The following is a 26,255-nucleotide window of genomic DNA, read 5'->3' on the forward strand; positions in this document are numbered from 1 at the left end:
TGACGGTGGATATGCAATGGCAGGCATTTAAAGGTTGCATGGATGAACTACAACAATTGTTCATCCCAGTTTGGCAAAAGAATAAATCAAGGAAGGTAGTGCACCCGTGGCTGACAAGAGAAATTAGGGATAGTATCAATTCCAAAGAAGTAGCATACAAATTAGCCAGAGAAAGTGGCTCACCTGAGGACTGGGAGAAATTCAGAGTTCAGCAGAGGAGGACAAAGGGCTTAATTAGGAAGGGGAAAAAAGATTATGAGAGAAAACTGGCAGAGAACATAAAAACGGACTGTAAAAGCTTTTATAGATATGTAAAAAGGAAAAGACTGATAAAGACAAATGTAGGTCCCCTGCAAACAGAAACAGGTGAATTGATTATGGGGAGCAAGGACATGGCAGACCAATTGAATAATTACTTTGGTTCTGTCTTCACTAAGGAGGACATAAATAATCTTCCAGAAATAGTAAGGGACAGAGGGTCCAGTGAGATGGAGGAACTGAGCGAAATACATGTTAGTAGGGAAGTGGTGTTAGGTAAATTGAAGGGATTGAAGGCAGATAAATCCCCAGGGCCAGATGGTCTGCATCCCAGAGTGCTTAAGGAAGTGGCCCAAGAAATAGTGGATGCATTAGTGATAATTTTTCAAAACTCGTTAGATTCTGGACTAGTTCCTGAGGATTGGAGGGTGGCTAATGTAACCCCACTTTTTAAAAAAGGAGGGAGAGAGAAACCGGGGAATTATAGGCCGGTTAGCCTAACGTCGGTGGTGGGGAAACTGCTGGAGTCAGTTATCAAGGATGTGATAACAGCACATTTGGAAAGCGGTGAAATGATCGGACAAAGTCAGCATGGATTTGTGAAAGGAAAATCATGTCTGACGAATCTCATAGAATTTTTTGAGGATGTAACTAGTAGAGTGGATAGGGGAGAACCAGTGGATGTGGTATATTTGGATTTTCAAAAGGCTTTTGACAAGGTCCCACATAGGAGATTAGTGTGCAAACTTAAAGCACACGGTATTGGGGGTAAGGTATTGGTGTGGGTGGAGAATTGGTTAGCAGACAGGAAGCAAAGAGTGGGAATAAACGGGACCTTTTCAGAATGGCAGGCGGTGACTAGTGGGGTACCGCAAGGCTCAGTGCTGGGACCCCAGTTGTTTACAATATATATTAATGACTTGGATGAGGGAATTAAATGCAGCATCTCCAAGTTTGCGGATGACACGAAGCTGGGTGGCAGTGTTAGCAGTGAGGAGGATGCTAAGAGGATGCAGGGTGACTTGGATAGGTTGGGTGAGTGGGCAAACTCATGGCAGATGCAATTTAATGTGGATAAATGTGAAGTTATCCACTTTGGTGGCAAAAATAGGAAAACAGATTATTATCTGAATGGTGGCCGATTAGGAAAAGGGGAGGTGCAACGAGACCTGGGTGTCATTATACACCAGTCATTGAAAGTGGGCATGCAGGTACAGCAGGCGGTGAAAAAGGCGAACGGTATGCTGGCATTTATAGCGAGAGGATTCGAGTACAGGAGCAGGGAGGTACTACTGCAGTTGTACAAGGCCTTGGTGAGACCACACCTGGAGTATTGTGTGCAGTTTTGGTCCCCTAATCTGAGGAAAGACATCTTTGCCATAGAGGGAGTACAAAGAAGGTTCACCAGATTGATTCCTGGGATGGCAGGTCTTTCATATGAAGAAAGACTGGATGAACTGGGCTTGTACTCGTTGGAATTTAGAAGATTGAGGGGGGATCTGATTGAAACGTATAAGATCCTAAAGGGATTGGACAGGCTAGATGCAGGAAGATTGTTCCCGATGTTGGGGAGGTCTAGAACGAGGGGTCACAGTTTGAGGATAGAGGGGAAGCCTTTTAGGACCGAGGTTAGGAAAAACTTCTTCACACAGAGAGTGGTGAATCTGTGGAATTCTCTGCCACAGCAAACTGTTGAGGCCAGTTCATTAGCTATGTTTAAAAGGAAGTTAGATATGGCCCTTGTGGCTACAGGGGTCAGGGGGTATGGAGGGAAGGCTGGGTTCTGAGTTGGATGATCAGCCATGATCATAATAAATGGCGGTGCAGGCTCGAAGGGCCGAATGGCCTACTCCTGCACCTATTTTCTATGTTTCTATGTTTCCAGAGTGAATCACTTCACACTTTCCAGGCTGAACCCTCAACCCAGCTCTGCATCCTGTCAATGTCCCGCAGTAACCTTCGACACTTTCTACACTATCAACAACTCCACCAACCTTTGTGTCTTCTGCAAACTTACCACTTCCCCATCCAAATCATTTATAAATTCACAAAGGGCTACCAGAACAGATCCCTGCAGAGCACTACTGTCACCAACTTCCATCTACCATGACCCTTGACCTTCTCTGGGCAAGGAAATTCTGAACACAAAGAGCTAAGTTCCCTTGGATCCAGTACCTCCTGACTAATGAAGACTGGGACTCCATCAGGTTACTAGGAAATGGAAAGTTTTTGTGATAACCTAGCCAAGGCATTCGGGAAGCAACCGGTACAGAGTATGATTTAAATACTGACTCACTCTGTCTCTGTGTCTCTCTCTCCTGTTGGGCAGTGGATCCCCTGAACACCATTATCCCTCTCAGACACTTGGCATTCGGAATGGTTCAGTGATGCCTTGGTCATCGATCTGTGGGATTTACTTTCCCTATTTTCAAATAAAAGGAGCACTTATTAAAAACAATAAGTTCAGGAGACATGTGTCAATTTATCTGCAGTTGTATTGTGTGGTGTGTTTGTGCGTGGGATTATACCAAAGCAAGGGTCAGTGTGAGTGTGTGGAGGAGTAACCCCCTCCCTTTAAAGGTCAGTGTGTGGGACCGAACCCCAGTGAGGGTCAGTGTGTGTGTGGGACCGTCCCCCAGTGAGGGTCAGTGTGTGTGTGGGACCGTCCCCCAGTGAGGTTCAGTGTGTGTGTGTGGGACCGTCCCCCAGTCAGGGTCAGTGTGTGTGTGAGACCGTCCCACAGTGAGGGTCAGTGTGTGTGTGGGACCATCCCCCAGTGAGGGTCAGTGTGTGTGTGAGACCGTCCCCCAGTGAGGGTCAGTGTGTGTGTGTGGGACCGTCCCCCAGTGAGGGTCAGTGTGTGTGTGAGACCGTCCCACAGTGAGGGTCAGTGTGTGTGTGGGACCGTCCCCCAGTGAGGGTCAGTGTGTGTGTGTGGGACTGTCCCCCAGTGAGGGTCAGTGTGTGTGTGGGACCGTCCCCCAGTGAGGGTCAGTGTGTGTGTGTGGGACTGACCCCAGTGAGGGTCAGTGTGTGTGGTATAGTTCCCCAGTGAGGGTCAGTGTGTGTGTGAGACCGACCCCAAGGAGGGTCAGTGTGTGTGTGGGACTGTCCCCCACGGAGAGTCAGGGTGTGTGTGTGGGACTGTCCTCCAGTGAGAGTCAGTGTGTGTGTGGGTCTGTCCCCCAGTGAGGGTCAGTGTATGTGTGGAACTGTCCCCCATTGACGGTCAGTGTGTGTGTGGGACCGTCACCCAGTGAGGGTCAGTGTGTGTGTGAGACCGACCCCAAGGAGGGTCAGTGTGTGTGTGGGACCGTCCCCCACGGATGGTCAGTGTGTGTGTGGGACTGTCTCCCAGTGAGGGTTAGTGTGTGTGTGTGTGTGTGGGACCGTCCCCCAGTGAGGGTCAGTGTGTGTGTGGGACTGTCTCCCAGTGAGGGTCAGAGTGTGTGTGTGGGATTGTCCCCCAGTGAGGGTCAGTGCGTGTATGTGAGGGACTGTCTCCCAGTGAGGGTCAGTGTGTGTGTGTGTGGGGCCATCCCCCAGTGAGGGTCAGTGTGTGTGTGTGTGGGACCGTCCCCCAGTGAGGGTCACTGTGTGTGTGGGACCGTCCCCCAGTGAGGGTCAGTGTGTGTGTGAGACCGACCCCAAGGAGGGTCAGTGTGTGTGTGGGACCGTCCCCCACGGAGGGTCAGTGTGTGTGTGTGTGGGACCGTCCCCCAGTGAGGGTCAGTGTGTGTGTGGGACTGTTCCCCAGTGAGGGTCAGAGTATGTGTGTGGGATTGTCCCCCAGTGAGGGTCAGTGTGTGTATGTGAGGGACTGTCTCCCAGTGAGGGTCAGTGTGTGTGTGTGTGGGGCCATCCACCAGTGAGGGTCAGTGTGTGTGTGTGTGTGGGACCGTCCCCCAGTGAGGGTCAGTGTGTGTGTGGGACCGTCCCCCAGTGAGGGTCAGTGTGTGTGTGAGACCGACCCCAAGGAGGGTCAGTGTGTGTGTGGGACCGTCCCCCACGGAGGGTCAGTGTGTGTGTGTGTGGGACCGTCCCCCAGTGAGGGTCAGTGTGTGTGTGCGACTGTTCCCCAGTGAGGGTCAGTGTGTGTGTGTGTGGGACCGTCCCCCAGTGAGGGTCAGTGTGTGTGTGCGACTGTTCCCCAGTGAGGGTCAGTGTGTGTGTGTGTGGGACCGTCTCCCACGGAGGGTCAGTGTGTGTGTGGGTCTGTCCCCCAGTGAGGGTCAGTGTATGTATGGGACCGTCCCCCAGTGAGGGTCAGTGTGTGTGTGGGACTGTCCCCCCAGTGAGGGTCAGTGTGTGTGGGATAGTCCCTCAGTGAGGGTCAGTGTGTGTGTGGAACCGACCCCAAGAAGGTTAATGTGTGTGTGGGTCTGTCCCCCAGTGAGGGTCAGTGTGTGTGTGGGACCGTCCCCCAGTGAGGGTCAGTGTGTGTGTGGGTCTGTCCCCCAGTGAGGGTCAGTGTATGTATGGAACTGTCCCCCATTGACGGTCAGTGTGTGTGTGGGACCGTCCCCCAGTGAGGGTCAGTGTGTGTGTGGGACTGTCACCCAGTGAGGGTCAGTGTATGTATGGGACCGTCCCCCAGTGAGAGTCAGTGTGTGTGTGGGACTGTCCCCCCAGTGAGGGTCAATGTGTGTGGGATAGTCCCTCAGTGAGGGTCAGTGTGTGTGTGTGGAACCGACCCCAAGAAGGTTAATGTGTGTGTGGGTCTGTCCCCCAGTGAGGGTCAGTGTGTGTGTGGGACCGTCCCCCAGTGAGGGTCAGTGTGTGTGTGAGACCGACCCCAAGGAGGGTCAGTGTGTGTGTGGGACCGTCCCCCACGGAGGGTCAGTGTGTGTGTGTGTGGGACCGTCCCCCAGTGAGGGTCAGTGTGTGTGTGGGACTGTTCCCCAGTGAGGGTCAGAGTATGTGTCTGTGTGGGACCGTCCCCCAGTGAGGGTCAGTGTGTGTGTGAGACCGACCCCAAGGAGGGTCAGTGTGTGTGTGGGACCGTCCCCCACGGAGGGTCAGTGTGTGTATGTGAGGGACTGTCTCCCAGTGAGGGTCAGTGTGTGTGTGTGTGGGGCCATCCCCCAGTGAGGGTCAGTGTGTCTGTCTGTGTGGGACCGTCCCCCAGTGAGGGTCAGTGTGTGTGTGGGACCGTCCCCCAGTGATGGTCAGTGTGTGTGTGAGACCGACCCCAAGGAGGGTGAGTGTGTGTGTGGGACCGTCCCCCACGGAGGGTCAGTGTGTGTGTGTGTGGGACCGTCCCCCAGTGAGGGTCAGTGTGTGTGTGGGACTGTTCCCCAGTGAGGGTCAGAGTATGTGTGTGGGATTGTCCCCCAGTGAGGGTCAGTGTGTGTATGTGAGGGACTGTCTCCCAGTGAGGGTCAGTGTGTGTGTGTGTGGGGCCATCCACCAGTGAGGGTCAGTGTGTGTGTGTGTGTGTGTGGGACCGTCCCCCAGTGAGGGTCAGTGTGTGTGTGGGACCGTCCCCCAGTGAGGGTCAGTGTGTGTGTGAGACCGACCCCAAGGAGGGTCAGTGTGTGTGTGGGACCGTCCCCCACGGAGGGTCAGTGTGTGTGTGTGTGGGACCGTCCCCCAGTGAGGGTCAGTGTGTGTGTGCGACTGTTCCCCAGTGAGGGTCAGTGTGTGTGTGTGTGGGACCGTCTCCCAGTGAGGGTCAGTATGTGTGTGGGACCAACCCCAAGGAGGGTCAGTGTGTGTGTGGGACCGTCCCCCACGGAGGGTCAGTGTGTGTGTGGGTCTGTCCCCCAGTGAGGGTCAGTGTGTGTGTGGGACTGTCACCCAGTGAGGGTCAGTGTATGTATGGGACCGTCCCCCAGTGAGGGTCAGTGTGTGTGTGGGACTGTCCCCCCAGTGAGGGTCAGTGTGTGTGGGATAGTCCCTCAGTGAGGGTCAGTGTGTGTGTGGAACCGACCCCTAGAAGGTTAATGTGTGTGTGGGTCTGTCCCCCAGTGAGGGTCAGTGTGTGTGTGGGACCGTCCCCCACGGAGGGTCAGTGTGTGTGTGTGGGACTGTCCCCCAGTGAGGGTCAGTGTGTGTGTGGGTCTGTCTCCCAGTGAGGGTCAGTGTGTGTGTGTATGGGACCGTCCCCCAGTGAGGGTCAGTGTGTGTGTGTGTGTGTATGGGACCGTCCCCCAGTGAGGGTCAGTGTGTGTGTGGGACTGTCTCCCAGTGAGGGTCAGTGTGTGTGTGTATGGAACCGTCCCCCAGTGAGGGTCAGTGTGTGTGTGGGACCGTCTCCCAGTGAGGGTCAGTGTGTGTGTGAGACCGACCCCAAGGAGGGTCAGTGTGTGTGTGGGACCGTCCCCCACGGAGGGTCAGTGTGTGTGTGTGTCTGTGGGACTGTCTCCCAGTGAGGGTCAGTGTGTGTGTGGGACTGTCTCCCAGTGAGTGTCAGTGTGTGTGTGTATGGGACCGTCCCCCAGTGAGGGTCAGTGTGTGTGTGGGACTGTCCCCCAGTGAGGGTCAGTGAGTGTGTGAGACTGACTCCAGTGAGGGTCAGTGTGTGAGTGGGACCATCCCCCAGTGACGGTCAGTGTGTGTGTGGGACTGTCCCCCATGAGGGTTAATGTGTGTGTGGGACCGTCCCCCAGTGAGGGTCAGTGTGTGTGTGAGACTGTCCCCCAGTGAGGGTCAGTGTGTGTGTGGGACCGTCCCCTAGTGAGGGTCAGTGTGTGTGTGAGACTGACCCCAAGGAGGGTCAGTGTGTGTGTGGGACGGTCTCCCAGTGAGGGTCAGTGTTTGTGTGGGACCGTCCCCCACACAGGGTCAGTGTGTGTGTGTGTGGGACTGTCCCCCAGTGAGGGACAGTGTGTGTGTGGAACCGTCCCCCAGTGAGGGTCAGTGTGTGTGTGAGACTGTCCCCCAGTGAGAGTCAGTGTGTGTATGGGACCGTCCCCTAGTGAGGGTCAGTGTGTGTGTGAGACTGACCCCAAGGAGGGTCAGTGTGTGTGTGGGACTGTCTCCCAGTGAGGGTCAGTGTTTGTGTGGGACCGTCCCCCACAGAGGGTCAGTGTGTGTGTGTGGGACCGTCCCCCATTGAGGGTCAGTGTGTGTGTGGGACTGTCTCCCTGTGAGGGTCAGTGTGTGTGGGATAGTCTCCCAGTGAGTGTCAGTGTGTGTGTGGAACCGACCCCAGTGAGGGTCAGTGTGTGTGTGGGACCGTCCCCCAGTGAGGGTCAGTGTCTGTGGGATAGTCTCTCAGAAAGGGTGAGTGTGTGTCTGGGACCGTCGCCCAGTGAGGGTCAGTGTGTGAGTGGGACCGTCTCCCAGTGAGGGTCAGTGTGTGTGTGGGACTGTCCCCCAGTGAGGGTCAGTGTGTGTGTGGGACCGACCCCAAGGAGGGTCAGTGTGTGTGTGGGACCGTCCCCCACGGATGTTCAGTGTGTGTGTGGGACTGTCTCCCAGTGAGGGTTAGTGTGTGTGTGTGTGTGTGTGTGTGTGTGTGGGACCGTCCCCCAGTGAGGGTCAGTGTGTGTGTGGGACCATCCCCCAGTGAGGGTCAGTGTGTGTGTGGGACTGTCTCCCAGTGAGGGTCAGTGTGTGTGTGTGTGGGACCGTCCCCCAGTGAGGGTCAGTGTGTGTGTGGGACTGTTCCCCAGTGAGGGTCAGTGTGTGTGTGTGTGGGACCATCCCCCAGTGAGGGTCAGTGTGTGTGTGTGTGGGACTGTCTCCCAGTGAGGGTCAGAGTGTGTGTGTGGGATTGTCCCCCAGTGAGGGTCAGTGTGTGTATGTGAGGGACTGTCTCCCAGTGAGGGTCAGTGTGTGTGTGTGTGGGGCCATCCCCCAGTGAGGGTCAGTGTGTGTGTGTGTGTGGGACCGTCCTCCAGTGAGGGTCAGTGTGTGTGTGGGACCGTCCCCCAGTGAGGGTCAGTGTGTGTGTGAGACCGACCCCAAGGAGGGTCAGTGTGTGTGTGGGACCGTCCTCCAGTGAGGGTCAGTGTGTGTGTGGGACCGTCCCCCAGTGAGGGTCAGTGTGTGTGTGGGACCGTCCCCCACGGAGGGTCAGTGTGTGTGTGTGTGGGACCGTCCCCCAGTGAGGGTCAGTGTGTGTGTGGGACAGTTCCCCAGTGAGGGTCAGAGTGTGTGTGTGGGATTGTCCCCCAGTGAGGGTCAGTGTGTGTGTGAGACCGACCCCAAGGAGGGTCAGTGTGTGTGTGTGTGGGGCCATCCCCCAGTGAGGGTCAGTGTGTGTGTGTGTGTGGGACCGTCCCCCAGTGAGGGTCAGTGTGTGTGTGGGACCGTCTCCCAGTGAGGGTCAGTGTGTGTGTGGGACTGTTCCCCAGTGAGGGTCAGAGTGTGTGTGTGGGATTGTCCCCCAGTGAGGGTCAGTGTGTGTATGTGAGGGACTGTCCCCCAGTGAGGGTCAGTGTGTGTGTGTGTGGGACCATCCCCCAGTGAGGGTCAGTGTGTGTGTGGGACCGTCCCCCAGTGAGGGTCAGTGTGTGTGTGAGACCGACCCCAAGGAGGGTCAGTGTGTGTGTGGGACCGTCCCCCACGGAGGGTCAGTGTGTGTGTGTGTGTGGGACCGTCCCCTAGTGAGGGTCAGTGTGTGTGTACGACTGTTCCCCAGTGGGGTCAGTGTGTGTGTGTGTGGGACCGTCTCCCAGTGAGGGTCAGTATGTGTGTGGGACCAACCCCAAGGAGGGTCAGTGTGTGTGTGGGACCGTCCCCCACGGAGGGTCAGTGTGTGTGTGGGTCTGTCCCCCAGTGAGGGTCAGTGTGTGTGTGGGACTGTCACCCAGTGAGGGTCAGTGTATGTATGGGACCGTCCCCCAGTGAGGGTCAGTGTGTGTGTGGGACCGTCCCCCAGTGAGGGTCAGTGTGTGTGTGGGACCGTCCCCCACCGAGGGTCAGTGTGTGTGTGTGGGACTGTCCCCCAGTGAGGGTCAGTGTGTGTGTGGGACCGTCCCCCAGTGAGGGTCAGTGTGTGTGTGCGACTGTTCCCCAGTGAGGGTCAGTGTGTGTGTGTGTGGGACCGTCTCCCAGTGAGGGTCAGTATGTGTGTGGGACCAACCCCAAGGATGGTCAGTGTGTGTGTGGGACCGTCCCCCACGGAGGGTCAGTGTGTGTGTGGGTCTGTCCCCCAGTGAGGGTCAGTGTGTGTGTGGGACTGTCACCCAGTGAGGGTCAGTGTATGTATGGGACCGTCCCCCAGTGAGGGTCAGTGTGTGTGTGGGACTGTCCCCCCAGTGAGGGTCAGTGTGTGTGGGATAGTCCCTCAGTGAGGGTCAGTGTGTGTGTGGAACCGACCCCAAGAAGGTTAATGTGTGTGTGGGTCTGTCCCCCAGTGAGGGTCAGTGTGTGTGTGGGACCGTCCCCCAGTGAGGGTCAGTGTGTGTGTGGGACCGTCCCCCACCGAGGGTCAGTGTGTGTGTGTGGGACTGTCCCCCAGTGAGGGTCAGTGTGTGTGTGGGACTGTCCCCCATTGACGGTCAGTGTGTGTGTGGGACCGTCCCCCAGTGAGGGTCAGTGTGTGTGTGGGACTGTCACCCAGTGAGGGTCAGAGTATGTATGGGACCGTCCCCCAGTGAGGGTCAGTGTGTGTGTGGGACTGTCCCCCCAGTGAGGGTCAATGTGTGTGGGATAGTCCCTCAGTGAGGGTCAGTGTGTGTGTGGAACCGACCCCAAGAAGGTTAATGTGTGTGTGGGTCTGTCCCACAGTGAGGGTCAGTGTGTGTGTGGGACCGTCCCCCAGTGAGGGTCAGTGTGTGTGTGAGACCGACCCCAAGGAGGGTCAGTGTGTGTGTGGGACCGTCCCCCACGGAGGGTCAGTGTGTGTGTGTGTGTGTGTGGGACTGTCTCCCAGTGAGGGTCAGTGTGTGTGTGGGACTGTCTCCCAGTGAGGGTCAGTGTGTGTGTGTATGGGACCGTCCCCCAGTGAGGGTCAGTGTGTGTGTGGGACCGTCTCCCAGTGAGGGTCAATGTGTGTGTGAGACCGACCCCAAGGAGGGTCAGTGTGTGTGTGGGACCGTCCCCCACGGAGGGTCAGTGTGTGGGTGGGTGTGTGGGACTGTCTCCCAGTGAGGGTCAGTGTGTGTGTGGGACTGTCTCCCAGTGAGGGTCAGTGTGTGTGTGTATGCGACCGCCCCCAGTGAGGGTCAGTGTGTGTGTGGGACCGTCTCCCAGTGAGGGTCAGTGTGTGTGTGAGACCGTCCCCCAGTGAGGGTCAGTGTGTGTGTGGGACTGTTCCACAGTGAGGGTCAGTGTGTGTATGGGACCGTCCCTCAGTGAGGGTCAGTGTGTGTGTGGGACCGTCCCCCAGTGAGGGTCAGTGTGTGTGTGGGACCGTCCCCCAGTGAGGGTCAGTGTGTGTGTGAGACCGACCCCAAGGAGGGTCAGTGTGTGTGTGGGACCGTCGCCCACGGAGGGTCAGTGTGTGTGTGTGTGTGGGACTGTCTCCCAGTGAGGGTCAGTGTGTGTGTGTATGGGACCGTCCCCCAGTGAGGGTCAGTGTGTGTGTGGGACTGTCTCCCAGTGAGGGTCAGTGTCTGTGTGTATGGGACCGTCCCCCAGTGAGGGTCAGTGTGTGTGTGGGACCATCTCCCAGTGAGGGTCAGTGTGTGTGTAGGACCGTCCCCCACGGAGGGTCAGTGTGTGTGTGGGTCTGTCCCCCAGTGAGGGTCAGTGTGTGTGTGGGACTGTCACCCAGTGAGGGTCAGTGTATGTATGGGACCGTCCCCCAGTGAGGGTCAGTGTGTGTGTGGGACTGTCCCCCCAGTGAGGGTCAGTGTGTGTGGGATAGTCCCTCAGTGAGGGTCAGTGTGTGTGTGGAACCGACCCCAAGAAGGTTAATGTGTGTGTGGGTCTGTCCCCCAGTGAGGGTCAGTGTGTGTGTGGGACCGTCCCCCAGTGAGGGTCAGTGTGTGTGTGGGACCGTCCCCCACGGAGGGTCAGTGTGTGTGTGTGGGACTGTCCCCCAGTGAGGCTCAGTGTGTGTGTGGGTCTGTCCCCCAGTGAGGGTCAGTGTATGTATGGAACTGTCCCCCATTGACGGTCAGTGTGTGTGTGGGACCGTCCCCCACGGATGGTCAGTGTGTGTGTGGGACTGTCTCCCAGTGAGGGTTAGTGTGTGTGTGTGTGTGTGTGTGTGTGGGACCGTCCCCCAGTGAGGGTCAGTGTGTGTGTGGGACCATCCCCCAGTGAGGGTCAGTGTGTGTGTGGGACTGTCTCCCAGTGAGGGTCAGTGTGTGTGTGTGTGGGACCGTCCCCCAGTGAGGGTCAGTGTGTGTGTGGGACTGTTCCCCAGTGAGGGTCAGTGTGTGTGTGTGTGGGACCATCCCCCAGTGAGGGTCAGTGTGTGTGTGGGACCATCCCGCAGTGAGGGTCAGTGTGTGTGTGTGTGGGACTGTTCCCCAGTGAGGGTCAGAGTGTGTGTGTGGGTTTGTCCCCCAGTGAGGGTCAGTGTGTGTATGTGAGGGACTGTCTCCCAGTGAGGGTCAGTGTGTGTGTGTGTGGGGCCATCCCCCAGTGAGGGTCAGTGTGTGTGTGTGTGTGGGACCGTCCTCCAGTGAGGGTCAGTGTGTGTGTGGGACCGTCCCCCAGTGAGGGTCAGTGTGTGTGTGTGTGGGGCCATCCCCCAGTGAGGGTCAGTGTGTGTGTGAGACCGACCCCAAGGAGGGTCAGTGTGTGTGTGTGTGGGGCCATCCCCCAGTGAGGGTCAGTGCGTGTGTGTGTGTGGGACCGTCCCCCAGTGAGGGTCAGTGTGTGTGTGTGTGTGGGACTGTCCCCCAGTGAGGGTCAGTGTGTGTGTGGGACCGTCTCCCAGTGAGGGTCAGTGTGTGTGTGGGACTGTTCCCCAGTGAGGGTCAGAGTATGTGTGTGGGATTGTCCCCCAGTGAGGGTCAGTGTGTGTATGTGAGGGACTGTCTCCCAGTGAGGGTCAGTGTGTGTGTGTGTGGGGCCATCCCCCAGTGAGGGTCAGTGTGTGTGTGTGTGTGGGACCGTCCCCCAGTGAGGGTCAGTGTGTGTGTGGGACCGTCCCCCAGTGAGGGTCAGTGTGTGTGTGAGACCGACCCCAAGGAGGGTCAGTGTGTGTGTGGGACCGTCCCCCACGGAGGGTCAGTGTGTGTGTGTGTGTGGGACCGTCCCCCAGTGAGGGTCAGTGTGTGTGTGCGACTGTTCCCCAGTGAGGGTCAGTGTGTGTGTGTGTGGGACCGTCTCCCAGTGAGGGTCAGTATGTGTGTGGGACCAACCCCAAGGAGGGTCAGTGTGTGTGTGGGACCGTCCCCCACGGAGGGTCAGTGTGTGTGTGGGTCTGTCCCCCAGTGAGGGTCAGTGTGTGTGTGGGACTGTCACCCAGTGAGGGTCAGTGTATGTATGGGACCGTCCCCCAGTGAGGGTCAGTGTGTGTGTGGGACTGTCCCCCCAGTGAGCGTCAGTGTGTGTGGGATAGTCCCTCAGTGAGGGTCAGTGTGTGTGTGGAACCGACCCCAAGAAGGTTAATGTGTGTGTGGGTCTGTCCCCCAGTGAGGGTCAGTGTGTGTGTGGGACCGTCCCCCAGTGAGGGTCAGTGTGTGTGTGGGACCGTCCCCCACCGAGGGTCAGTGTGTGTGTGTGGGACTGTCCCCCAGTGAGGGTCAGTGTGTGTGTGGGTCTGTCCCCCAGTGAGGGTCAGTGTATGTATGGAACTGTCCCCCATTGACGGTCAGTGTGTGTGTGGGACCGTCCCCCAGTGAGGGTCAGTGTGTGTGTGGGACTGTCACCCAGTGAGGGTCAGTGTATGTATGGGACCGTCCCCCAGTGAGGGTCAGTGTGTGTGTGGGACTGTCCCCCCAGTGAGGGTCAATGTGTGTGGGATAGTCCCTCAGTGAGGGTCAGTGTGTGTGTGGAACCGACCCCAAGAAGGTTAATGTGTGTGTGGGTCTGTCCCCCAGTGAGGGTCAGTGTGTGTGTGGGACCGTCCCCCAGTGAGGGTCAGTGTGTGTGTGAGACCGACCCCAAGGAGGGTCAGTGTGTGTGTGGGACCGTCCCCCACGGAGGGTCAGTGTGTGTGTGGGACTGTTCCCCAGTGAGGGTCAGAGTATGTGTCTGTGTGGGACCGTCCCCCAGTGAGGGTCAGTGTGTGTGTGAGACCGACCCCAAGGAGGGTCAGTGTGTGTGTGGGACCGTCCCCCACGGAGGGTCAGTGTGTGTATGTGAGGGACTGTCTCCCAGTGAGGGTCAGTGTGTGTGTGTGTGGGGCCATCCCCCAGTGAGGGTCAGTGTGTCTGTCTGTGTGGGACCGTCCCCCAGTGAGGGTCAGTGTGTGTGTGGGACCGTCCCCCAGTGATGGTCAGTGTGTGTGTGAGACCGACCCCAAGGAGGGTCAGTGTGTGTGTGGGACCGTCCCCCACGGAGGGTCAGTGTGTGTGTGTGTGGGACCGTCCCCCAGTGAGGGTCAGTGTGTGTGTGGGACTGTTCCCCAGTGAGGGTCAGAGTATGTGTGTGGGATTGTCCCCCAGTGAGGGTCAGTGTGTGTATGTGAGGGACTGTCTCCCAGTGAGGGTCAGTGTGTGTGTGTGTGGGGCCATCCACCAGTGAGGGTCAGTGTGTGTGTGTGTGTGTGGGACCGTCCCCCAGTGAGGGTCAGTGTGTGTGTGGGACCGTCCCCCAGTGAGGGTCAGTGTGTGTGTGAGACCGACCCCAAGGAGGGTCAGTGTGTGTGTGGGACCGTCCCCCACGGAGGGTCAGTGTGTGTGTGTGTGGGACCGTCCCCCAGTGAGGGTCAGTGTGTGTGTGCGACTGTTCCCCAGTGAGGGTCAGTGTGTGTGTGTGTGGGACCGTCTCCCAGTGAGGGTCAGTATGTGTGTGGGACCAACCCCAAGGAGGGTCAGTGTGTGTGTGGGACCGTCCCCCACGGAGGGTCAGTGTGTGTGTGGGTCTGTCCCCCAGTGAGGGTCAGTGTGTGTGTGGGACTGTCACCCAGTGAGGGTCAGTGTATGTATGGGACCGTCCCCCAGTGAGGGTCAGTGTGTGTGTGGGACTGTCCCCCCAGTGAGGGTCAGTGTGTGTGGGATAGTCCCTCAGTGAGGGTCAGTGTGTGTGTGGAACCGACCCCTAGAAGGTTAATGTGTGTGTGGGTCTGTCCCCCAGTGAGGGTCAGTGTGTGTGTGGGACCGTCCCCCACGGAGGGTCAGTGTGTGTGTGTGGGACTGTCCCCCAGTGAGGGTCAGTGTGTGTGTGGGTCTGTCTCCCAGTGAGGGTCAGTGTGTGTGTGTATGGGACCGTCCCCCAGTGAGGGTCAGTGTGTGTGTGTGTGTGTATGGGACCGTCCCCCAGTGAGGGTCAGTGTGTGTGTGGGACCGTCTCCCAGTGAGGGTCAGTGTGTGTGTGAGACCGACCCCAAGGAGGGTCAGTGTGTGTGTGGGACCGTCCCCCACGGAGGGTCAGTGTGTGTGTGTGTCTGTGGGACTGTCTCCCAGTGAGGGTCAGTGTGTGTGTGGGACTGTCTCCCAGTGAGTGTCAGTGTGTGTGTGTATGGGACCGTCCCCCAGTGAGGGTCAGTGTGTGTGTGGGACTGTCCCCCAGTGAGGGTCAGTGAGTGTGTGAGACTGACTCCAGTGAGGGTCAGTGTGTGAGTGGGACCATCCCCCAGTGACGGTCAGTGTGTGTGTGGGACTGTCCCCCATGAGGGTTAATGTGTGTGTGGGACCGTCCCCCAGTGAGGGTCAGTGTGTGTGTGAGACTGTCCCCCAGTGAGGGTCAGTGTGTGTGTGGGACCGTCCCCTAGTGAGGGTCAGTGTGTGTGTGAGACTGACCCCAAGGAGGGTCAGTGTGTGTGTGGGACGGTCTCCCAGTGAGGGTCAGTGTTTGTGTGGGACCGTCCCCCACACAGGGTCAGTGTGTGTGTGTGTGGGACTGTCCCCCAGTGAGGGACAGTGTGTGTGTGGAACCGTCCCCCAGTGAGGGTCAGTGTGTGTGTGAGACTGTCCCCCAGTGAGAGTCAGTGTGTGTATGGGACCGTCCCCTAGTGAGGGTCAGTGTGTGTGTGAGACTGACCCCAAGGAGGGTCAGTGTGTGTGTGGGACTGTCTCCCAGTGAGGGTCAGTGTTTGTGTGGGACCGTCCCCCACAGAGGGTCAGTGTGTGTGTGTGGGACCGTCCCCCATTGAGGGTCAGTGTGTGTGTGGGACTGTCTCCCTGTGAGGGTCAGTGTGTGTGGGATAGTCTCCCAGTGAGTGTCAGTGTGTGTGTGGAACCGACCCCAGTGAGGGTCAGTGTGTGTGTGGGACCGTCCCCCAGTGAGGGTCAGTGTCTGTGGGATAGTCTCTCAGTAAGGGTCAGTGTGTGTATGGGACCGTCCCCCAGTGAGGGTCAGTGTGTGAGTGGGACCGTCTCCCAGTGAGGGTCAGTGTGTGTGTGGGACTGTCCCCCAGTGAGGGTCAGTGTGTGTGTGGGACCGACCCCAAGGAGGGTCAGTGTGTGTGTGGGACCGTCCCCCACGGATGGTCAGTGTGTGTGTGGGACTGTCTCCCAGTGAGGGTTAGTGTGTGTGTGTGTGTGTGTGTGTGTGTGTGGGACCGTCCCCCAGTGAGGGTCAGTGTGTGTGTGGGACCATCCCCCAGTGAGGGTCAGTGTGTGTGTGGGACTGTCTCCCAGTGAGGGTCAGTGTGTGTGTGTGTGGGACCGTCCCCCAGTGAGGGTCAGTGTGTGTGTGGGACTGTTCCCCAGTGAGGGTCAGTGTGTGTGTGTGTGGGACCATCCCCCAGTGAGGGTCAGTGTGTGTGTGTGTGGGACTGTCTCCCAGTGAGGGTCAGAGTGTGTGTGTGGGATTGTCCCCCAGTGAGGGTCAGTGTGTGTATGTGAGGGACTGTCTCCCAGTGAGGGTCAGTGTGTGTGTGTGTGGGGCCATCCCCCAGTGAGGGTCAGTGTGTGTGTGTGTGTGGGACCGTCCTCCAGTGAGGGTCAGTGTGTGTGTGGGACCGTCCCCCAGTGAGGGTCAGTGTGTGTGTGAGACCGACCCCAAGGAGGGTCAGTGTGTGTGTGGGACCGTCCTCCAGTGAGGGTCAGTGTGTGTGTGGGACCGTCCCCCAGTGAGGGTCAGTGTGTGTGTGGGACCGTCCCCCACGGAGGGTCAGTGTGTGTGTGTGTGGGACCGTCCCCCAGTGAGGGTCAGTGTGTGTGTGGGACTGTTCCCCAGTGAGGGTCAGAGTGTGTGTGTGGGATTGTCCCCCAGTGAGGGTCAGTGTGTGTGTGAGACCGACCCCAAGGAGGGTCAGTGTGTGTGTGTGTGGGGCCATCCCCCAGTGAGGGTCAGTGTGTGTGTGTGTGTGGGACCGTCCCCCAGTGAGGGTCAGTGTGTGTGTGGGACCGTCTCCCAGTGAGGGTCAGTGTGTGTGTGGGACTGTTCCCCAGTGAGGGTCAGAGTGTGTGTGTGGGATTGTCCCCCAGTGAGGGTCAGTGTGTGTATGTGAGGGACTGTCCCCCAGTGAGGGTCAGTGTGTGTGTGTGTGGGACCATCCCCCAGTGAGGGTCAGTGTGTGTGTGGGACCGTCCCCCAGTGAGGGTCAGTGTGTGTGTGAGACCGACCCCAAGGAGGGTCAGTGTGTGTGTGGGACCGTCCCCCACGGAGGGTCAGTGTGTGTGTGTGTGTGGGACCGTCCCCTAGTGAGGGTCAGTGTGTGTGTACGACTGTTCCCCAGTGAGGGTCAGTGTGTGTGTGTGTGGGACCGTCTCCCAGTGAGGGTCAGTATGTGTGTGGGACCAACCCCAAGGAGGGTCAGTGTGTGTGTGGGACCGTCCCCCACGGAGGGTCAGTGTGTGTGTGGGTCTGTCCCCCAGTGAGGGTCAGTGTGTGTGTGGGACTGTCACCCAGTGAGGGTCAGTGTATGTATGGGACCGTCCCCCAGTGAGGGTCAGTGTGTGTGTGGGACCGTCCCCCAGTGAGGATCAGTGTGTGTGTGGGACCGTCCCCCACCGAGGGTCAGTGTGTGTGTGTGGGACTGTCCCCCAGTGAGGGTCAGTGTGTGTGTGGGACCGTCCCCCAGTGAGGGTCAGTGTGTGTGTGCGACTGTTCCCCAGTGAGGGTCAGTGTGTGTGTGTGTGGGACCGTCTCCCAGTGAGGGTCAGTATGTGTGTGGGACCAACCCCAAGGAGGGTCAGTGTGTGTGTGGGACCGTCCCCCACGGAGGGTCAGTGTGTGTGTGGGTCTGTCCCCCAGTGAGGGTCAGTGTGTGTGTGGGACTGTCACCCAGTGAGGGTCAGTGTATGTATGGGACCGTCCCCCAGTGAGGGTCAGTGTGTGTGTGGGACTGTCCCCCCAGTGAGGGTCAGTGTGTGTGGGATAGTCCCTCAGTGAGGGTCAGTGTGTGTGTGGAACCGACCCCAAGAAGGTTAATGTGTGTGTGGGTCTGTCCCCCAGTGAGGGTCAGTGTGTGTGTGGGACCGTCCCCCAGTGAGGGTCAGTGTGTGTGTGGGACCGTCCCCCACCGAGGGTCAGTGTGTGTGTGTGGGACTGTCCCCCAGTGAGGGTCAGTGTGTGTGTGGGACTGTCCCCCATTGACGGTCAGTGTGTGTGTGGGACCGTCCCCCAGTGAGGGTCAGTGTGTGTGTGGGACTGTCACCCAGTGAGGGTCAGAGTATGTATGGGACCGTCCCCCAGTGAGGGTCAGTGTGTGTGTGGGACTGTCCCCCCAGTGAGGGTCAATGTGTGTGGGATAGTCCCTCAGTGAGGGTCAGTGTGTGTGTGGAACCGACCCCAAGAAGGTTAATGTGTGTGTGGGTCTGTCCCACAGTGAGGGTCAGTGTGTGTGTGGGACCGTCCCCCAGTGAGGGTCAGTGTGTGTGTGAGACCGACCCCAAGGAGGGTCAGTGTGTGTGTGGGACCGTCCCCCACGGAGGGTCAGTGTGTGTGTGTGTGTGTGTGGGACTGTCTCCCAGTGAGGGTCAGTGTGTGTGTGGGACTGTCTCCCAGTGAGGGTCAGTGTGTGTGTGTATGGGACCGTCCCCCAGTGAGGGTCAGTGTGTGTGTGGGACCGTCTCCCAGTGAGGGTCAATGTGTGTGTGAGACCGACCCCAAGGAGGGTCAGTGTGTGTGTGGGACCGTCCCCCACGGAGGGTCAGTGTGTGGGTGGGTGTGTGGGACTGTCTCCCAGTGAGGGTCAGTGTGTGTGTGGGACTGTCTCCCAGTGAGGGTCAGTGTGTGTGTGTATGCGACCGCCCCCAGTGAGGGTCAGTGTGTGTGTGGGACCGTCTCCCAGTGAGGGTCAGTGTGTGTGTGAGACCGTCCCCCAGTGAGGGTCAGTGTGTGTGTGGGACTGTTCCACAGTGAGGGTCAGTGTGTGTATGGGACCGTCCCTCAGTGAGGGTCAGTGTGTGTGTGGGACCGTCCCCCAGTGAGGGTCAGTGTGTGTGTGGGACCGTCCCCCAGTGAGGGTCAGTGTGTGTGTGAGACCGACCCCAAGGAGGGTCAGTGTGTGTGTGGGACCGTCGCCCACGGAGGGTCAGTGTGTGTGTGTGTGTGGGACTGTCTCCCAGTGAGGGTCAGTGTGTGTGTGTATGGGACCGTCCCCCAGTGAGGGTCAGTGTGTGTGTGGGACTGTCTCCCAGTGAGGGTCAGTGTCTGTGTGTATGGGACCGTCCCCCAGTGAGGGTCAGTGTGTGTGTGGGACCATCTCCCAGTGAGGGTCAGTGTGTGTGTAGGACCGTCCCCCACGGAGGGTCAGTGTGTGTGTGGGTCTGTCCCCCAGTGAGGGTCAGTGTGTGTGTGGGACTGTCACCCAGTGAGGGTCAGTGTATGTATGGGACCGTCCCCCAGTGAGGGTCAGTGTGTGTGTGGGACTGTCCCCCCAGTGAGGGTCAGTGTGTGTGGGATAGTCCCTCAGTGAGGGTCAGTGTGTGTGTGGAACCGACCCCAAGAAGGTTAATGTGTGTGTGGGTCTGTCCCCCAGTGAGGGTCAGTGTGTGTGTGGGACCGTCCCCCAGTGAGGGTCAGTGTGTGTGTGGGACTGTCCCCCACGGAGGGTCAGTGTGTGTGTGTGGGACTGTCCCCCAGTGAGGCTCAGTGTGTGTGTGGGTCTGTCCCCCAGTGAGGGTCAGTGTATGTATGGAACTGTCCCCCATTGACGGTCAGTGTGTGTGTGGGACCGTCCCCCACGGATGGTCAGTGTGTGTGTGGGACTGTCTCCCAGTGAGGGTTAGTGTGTGTGTGTGTGTGTGTGTGTGTGGGACCGTCCCCCAGTGAGGGTCAGTGTGTGTGTGGGACCATCCCCCAGTGAGGGTCAGTGTGTGTGTGGGACTGTCTCCCAGTGAGGGTCAGTGTGTGTGTGTGTGGGACCGTCCCCCAGTGAGGGTCAGTGTGTGTGTGGGACTGTTCCCCAGTGAGGGTCAGTGTGTGTGTGTGTGGGACCATCCCCCAGTGAGGGTCAGTGTGTGTGTGGGACCATCCCGCAGTGAGGGTCAGTGTGTGTGTGTGTGGGACTGTTCCCCAGTGAGGGTCAGAGTGTGTGTGTGGGTTTGTCCCCCAGTGAGGGTCAGTGTGTGTATGTGAGGGACTGTCTCCCAGTGATGGTCAGTGTGTGTGTGTGTGGGGCCATCCCCCAGTGAGGGTCAGTGTGTGTGTGTGTGTGTGGGACCGTCCTCCAGTGAGGGTCAGTGTGTGTGTGGGACCGTCCCCCAGTGAGGGTCAGTGTGTGTGTGAGACCGACCCCAAGGAGGGTCAGTGTGTGTGTGGCACCGTCCTCCAGTGAGGGTCAGTGTGTGTGTGGGACCGTCCCCCAGTGAGGGTCAGTGTGTGTGTGTGTGGGGCCATCCCCCAGTGAGGGTCAGTGTGTGTGTGAGACCGACCCCAAGGAGGGTCAGTGTGTGTGTGTGTGGGGCCATCCCCCAGTGAGGGTCAGTGCGTGTGTGTGTGTGGGACCGTCCCCCAGTGAGGGTCAGTGTGTGTGTGTGTGTGGGACTGTCCCCCAGTGAGGGTCAGTGTGTGTGTGGGACCGTCTCCCAGTGAGGGTCAGTGTGTGTGTGGGACTGTTCCCCAGTGAGGGTCAGAGTATGTGTGTGGGATTGTCCCCCAGTGAGGGTCAGTGTGTGTATGTGAGGGACTGTCTCCCAGTGAGGGTCAGTGTGTGTGTGTGTGGGGCCATCCCCCAGTGAGGGTCAGTGTGTGTGTGTGTGTGGGACCGTCCCCCAGTGAGGGTCAGTGTGTGTGTGGGACCGTCCCCCAGTGAGGGTCAGTGTGTGTGTGAGACCGACCCCAAGGAGGGTCAGTGTGTGTGTGGGACCGTCCCCCACGGAGGGTCAGTGTGTGTGTGTGTGTGGGACCGTCCCCCAGTGAGGGTCAGTGTGTGTGTGCGACTGTTCCCCAGTGAGGGTCAGTGTGTGTGTGTGTGGGACCGTCTCCCAGTGAGGGTCAGTATGTGTGTGGGACCAACCCCAAGGAGGGTCAGTGTGTGTGTGGGACCGTCCCCCACGGAGGGTCAGTGTGTGTGTGGGTCTGTCCCCCAGTGAGGGTCAGTGTGTGTGTGGGACTGTCACCCAGTGAGGGTCAGTGTATGTATGGGACCGTCCCCCAGTGAGGGTCAGTGTGTGTGTGGGACTGTCCCCCCAGTGAGATTCAGTGTGTGTGGGATAGTCCCTCAGTGAGGGTCAGTGTGTGTGTGGAACCGACCCCAAGAAGGTTAATGTGTGTGTGGGTCTGTCCCCCAGTGAGGGTCAGTGTGTGTGTGGGACCGTCCCCCCGTGAGGGTCAGTGTGTGTGTGGGACCGTCCCCCACCGAGGGTCAGTGTGTGTGTGTGGGACTGTCCCCCAGTGAGGGTCAGTGTGTGTGTGGGTCTGTCCCCCAGTGAGGGTCAGTGTATGTATGGAACTGTCCCCCATTGACGGTCAGTGTGTGTGTGGGACCGTCCCCCAGTGAGGGTCAGTGTGTGTGTGGGACTGTCACCCAGTGAGGGTCAGTGTATGTATGGGACCGTCCCCCAGTGAGGGTCAGTGTGTGTGTGGGACTGTCCCCCCAGTGAGGGTCAATGTGTGTGGGATAGTCCCTCAGTGAGGGTCAGTGTGTGTGTGGAACCGACCCCAAGAAGGTTAATGTGTGTGTGGGTCTGTCCCCCAGTGAGGGTCAGTGTGTGTGTGGGACCGTCCCCCAGTGAGGGTCAGTGTGTGTGTGAGACCGACCCCAAGGAGGGTCAGTGTGTGTGTGGGACCGTCCCCCACGGAGGGTCAGTGTGTGTGTGTGTGTGTGTGGGACTGTCTCCCAGTGAGGGTCAGTGTGTGTGTGTATGGGACCGTCCCCCAGTGAGGGTCAGTGTGTGTGTGGGACCGTCTCCCAGTGAGGGTCAATGTGTGTGTGAGACCGACCCCGAGGAGGGTCAGTGTGTGTGTGGGACCGTCCCCCACGGAGGGTCAGTGTGTGTGTGTGTGTGTGTGGGACTGTCTCCCAGTGAGGGTCAGTGTGTGTGTGGGACTGTCTCCCAGTGAGGGTCAGTGTGTGTGTGTATGGGACTGCCCCCAGTGAGGGTCAGTGTGTGTGTGGGACCGTCTCCCAGTGAGGGTCAGTGTGTGTGTGAGACCGTCCCCCAGTGAGGGTCAGTGTGTGTGTGGGACTGTTCCACAGTGATTGTCAGTGTGTGTATGGGACCGTCCCTCAGTGAGGGTCAGTGTGTGTGTGGGACCGTCCCCCAGTGAGGGTCAGTGTGTGTGTGAGACCGTCCCCCACGGAGGGTCAGTGTGTGTGTGTGTGTGGGACTGTCTCCCAGTGAGGGTCAGTGTGTGTGTGTATGGGACAGTCCCCCAGTGAGGGTCAGTGTGTGTGTGTGTGTATGGGACCGTCCCCCAGTGAGGGTCAGTGTGTGTGTGGGACTGTCTCCCAGTGAGGGTCAGTGTGTGTGTGTATGGGACCGTCCCCCAGTGAGGGTCAGTGTGTGTGTGGGACCGTCTCCCAGTGAGGGTCAGTGTGTGTGTGGGACCGTCCCCCACGGAGGGTCAGTGTGTGTGTGGGTCTGTCCCCCAGTGAGGGTCAGTGTGTGTGTGGGACTGTCACCCAGTGAGGGTCAGTGTATGTATGGGACCGTCCCCCAGTGAGGGTCAGTGTGTGTGTGGGACTGTCCCCCCAGTGAGGGTCAGTGTGTGTGGGATAGTCCCTCAGTGAGGGTCAGTGTGTGTGTGGAACCGACCCCAAGAAGGTTAATGTGTGTGTGGGTCTGTCCCCCAGTGAGGGTCAGTGTGTGTGTGGGACCGTCCCCCAGTGAGGGTCAGTGTGTGTGTGGGACCGTCCCCCACGGAGGGTCAGTGTGTGTGTGTGGGACTGTCCCCCAGTGAGGCTCAGTGTGTGTGTGGGTCTGTCCCCCAGTGAGGGTCAGTGTATGTATGGAACTGTCCCCCATTGACGGTCAGTGTATGTGTGGGACCGTCCCCCAGTGAGGGTCAGTGTGTTTGTGGGACTGTCACCCAGTGAGGGTCAGTGTATGTATGGGACCGTCCCCCAGTGAGGGTCAGTGTGTGTGTGGGACTGTCCCCCCAGTGAGGGTCAGTGTGTGTGGGATAGTCCCTCAGTGAGGGTCAGTGTGTGTGTGGAACCGACCCCAAGAAGGTTAATGTGTGTGTGGGTCTGTCCCCCAGTGAGGGTCAGTGTGTGTGTGGGACCGTCCCCCCGTGAGGGTCAGTGTGTGTGTGAGACCGACCCCAAGGAGCGTCAGTGTGTGTGTGGGACCGTCCCCCACGGAGGGTCAGTGTGTGTGTGTGTGTGTGTGGGGGACTGTCTCCCAGTGAGGGTCAGTGTGTGTGTGTATGGGACCGTCCCCCAGTGAGGGTCAGTGTGTGTGTGGGACCGTCTCCCAGTGAGGGTCAGTGTGTGTGTGAGACCGACCCCAAGGAGGGTCAGTGTGTGTGTGGGACCGTCCCCCACGGAGGGTCAGTGTGTGTGTGTGTGTGTGGGACTGTCTCCCAGTGAGGGTCAGTGTGTGTGTGGGACTGTCTCCCAATGAGGGTCAGTGTGTGTGTGTATGGGACCGTCCCCCAGTGAGGGTCAGTGTGTGTGTGGGACCGTCTCCCAGTGAGGGTCAGTGTGTGTGTGAGACCGTCCCCCAGTGAGGGTCAGTGTGTGTGTGGGACTGTTCCCCAGTGAGGGTCAGTGTGTGTATGGGACCGTCCCTCAGTGAGGGTCAGTGTGTGTGTGGGACCGTCCCCCAGTGAGGGTCAGTGTGTGTGTGAGACCGACCCCAAGGAGGGTCAGTGTGTGTGTGGGACCGTCCCCCACGGAGGGTCATTGTGTGTGTGTGTGTGTGGGACTGTCTCCCAGTGAGGGTCAGTGTGTGTGTGTATGGGACCGTCCCCCAGTGAGGGTCAGTGTGTGTGTGTGTGTATGGGACCGTCCCCCAGTGAGGGTCAGTGTGTGTGTGGGACCGTACCCCAGTGAGGGTCAGTGTGTGTGTGGGACTGTTCCCCAGTGAGGGTCAGTGTGTGTATGGGACCGTCCCTCAGTGAGGGTCAGTGTGTGTGTGGGACTGTTCCCCAGTGAGGGTCAGTGTGTGAGTGGGACCGTTCCCCATTGAGGGTCAGTGTGTGTGTGAGACCAACCCCAAGGAGGGTCAGTGTGTGCGTGGGACCGTCCCCCACGGAGGGTCAGTGTGTGTGTGTGTGACTGTCCCCCAGTGAGGGTCAGTGTGTGTGTGGGTCTGTCCCCCAGTGACGGTCAGTGTATGTATGGGACTGTCCCCCATTGACGGTCAGTGTGTGTGTGTGACTGTCCCCCAGTGAGGGTCAGTGTGTGTGTGGGACTGTCCCCCCAGTGAGGGTCAGTGTGTGTGGGATAGTCCCTCAGTGAGGGTCAGTGTGTGTGTGGAACCGACCCCAAGGAGGGTCAGTGTGTGTGTGGGACCGTCCCCCAGGGAGGGTCAGTGTGTGTGTGTGTGGGACTGTCCCCCAGTGAGGGTCAGTGTGTGTGTGAGACTGACTCCAGTGATGGTCAGTCTGTGAGTGGGACCATCCCCCAGTGACGGTCAGTGTGTGTGTGGGTCTGTCCCCCAGTGACGGTCAGTGTATGTATGGGACTGTCCCCCATTGACGGTCAGTGTGTGTGTGGGACTGTCCCCCAGTGAGGGTCAGTGTGTGTGTGGGACTGTCCCCCCAGTGAGCGTCAGTGTGTGTGGGATAGTCCCTCAGTGAGGGTCAGTGTGTGTGTGGAACCGACCCCAAGGAGGGTCAGTGTGTGTGTGGGACCGTCCCCCAGAGAGGGTCAGTGTGTGTGTGTGTGGGACTGTCCCCCAGTGAGGGTCAGTGTGTGTGTGAGACTGACTCCAGTGAGGGTCAGTCTGTGAGTGGGACCATCCCCCAGTGACGGTCAGTGTGTGTGTGGGACGGTCCCCCAGTGAGGGTCAGTGTGTGTGTGAGACTGTCCCCCAGTGAGGGTCAGTGTGTGTGTGGGACCGTCCCCTAGTGAGGGTCAGTGTGTGTGTGAGACTGACCCCAAGGAGGGTCAGTGTGTGTGTGGGACTGTCTCCCAGTGAGGGTCAGTGTTTGTGTGGGACCGTCCCCCACAGAGGGTCAGTGTGTGTGTGTGTGGGACTGTCCCCCAGTGAGGGACAGTGTGTGTGTGGGACCGTCCCCTAGTGAGGGTCAGTGTGTGTGTGAGACTGTCCCCCAGTGATGGTCAGAGTGTGTGGGGGACCATCTACCAGTGAGGGTCAGTGTGTGTGTGGGACCGTCCCCCAGTGAGGGTCAGTGTGTGTGTGAGACTGTCCCCCAGTGAGAGTCAGTGTGTGTGTGGGACCGTCCCCTTGTGAGGGTCAGTGTGTGTGTGAGACTGACCCCAAGGAGGGTCAGTGTGTGTGTGGGACTGTCTCCCAGTGAGGGTCAGTGTTTGTGTGGGACCGTCCCCCACAGAGGGTCAGTGTGCGTGTGTGGGACCGTCCCCCAGTGAGGGTCAGTGTGTGTGTGGGACTGTCTCCCTGTGAGGGTCAGTGTGTGTGGAATAGTCTTCCAGTGAGTGTCAGTGTGTGTGTGGAACCGACCCCAGTGAGGGTCAGTGTGTGTGTGGGTCCGTCCCCCAGTGAGGGTCAGTGTCTGTGGGATAGTCTCTCAGTGAGGGTCAGTGTGTGTATGGGACCGTCCCCCAGTGAGGGTCAGTGTGTGAGTGGGACCGTCTCCCAGTGAGGGTCAGTGTGTGTGTGGGACTGTTCCCCAGTGAGGGTCAGTGTGTGTGTGGGACCGTCCCCCATTGACGGTCAGTGTGTGTGTGGGACCATCCCCCAGTGAGGGTCAGTGTGTGTGTGTGTGTGTGGGACCGTCCCCCAGTGAGGGTCAGTGTGTGTGTGGGACCGTCCCCCATTGACGGTCAGTGTGTGTGTGGGACCATCCCCCAGTGAGGGTCAGTGTGTGAGTGTGACCGTCCCCCAGTGAGGGTCAGTGTGTGTGTGGGACCATCCCCCAGTGAGGGTCAGTGTGTGTGTGAGACTGTCTCCCAGTGAGGGTCAGTGTGTGTGTGGGACCGTCCCCCAGTGAGGGTCAGTGTGTGTGTGGGACTGTCCCCTAGTGAGGGTCAGTGTGTGTGTGAGACTGACCCCAAGGAGGGTCAGTGTGTGTGTGGGACTGTCTCCCAGTGAGGGTCAGTGTTTGTGTGGGACCGTCCCCCACAGAGGGTCAGTGTGTGTGTGTGTGGGACTGTCCCTCAGTGAGGGTCAGTGTGTGTGTGGAACCGACCCCAAGGAGGGTCAGTGTGTGTGTGGGACCGTCCCCCAGGGAGGGTCAGTGTGTGTGTGTGTGGGACTGTCCCCCAGTGAGGGTCAGTGTGTGTGTGAGACTGACTCCAGTGAGGGTCAGTCTGTGAGTGGGACCATCCCCCAGTGACGGTCAGTGTGTGTGTGGGACGGTCCCCCAGTGAGGGTCAGTGTGTGTGTGAGACTGTCCCCCAGTGAGGGTCAGTGTGTGTGTGGGACCGTCCCCTAGTGAGGGTCAGTGTGTGTGTGAGACTGACCCGAAGGAGGGTCAGTGTGTGTGTGGGACTGTCTCCCAGTGAGGGTCAGTGTTTGTGTGGGACCGTCCCCCACAGAGGGTCAGTGTGTGTGTGT

General features: G+C 58.8%; 1 protein-coding gene across 3 annotated transcripts in view; it reads right to left on the reverse strand.

The window, feature by feature from the left end:
• The window catches only part of LOC134348299 (FYVE and coiled-coil domain-containing protein 1-like), a 76,876-nt gene that overhangs the window by 27,609 nt on the left and 23,012 nt on the right, over window positions 1–26,255 (reverse strand). For all 3 annotated transcript variants that reach the window (XM_063051458.1, XM_063051457.1, XM_063051456.1), the window contains exon 7: window positions 2,555–2,680. In XM_063051458.1, coding sequence (XP_062907528.1) covers window positions 2,555–2,680 — 126 coding nt within the window. The remainder of the gene's footprint in view (window positions 1–2,554; window positions 2,681–26,255) is intronic.

Source organism: Mobula hypostoma, chromosome 6 (assembly GCF_963921235.1).
Source record: "Mobula hypostoma chromosome 6, sMobHyp1.1, whole genome shotgun sequence".
Lineage (NCBI taxonomy): Eukaryota > Metazoa > Chordata > Chondrichthyes > Myliobatiformes > Myliobatidae > Mobula > Mobula hypostoma.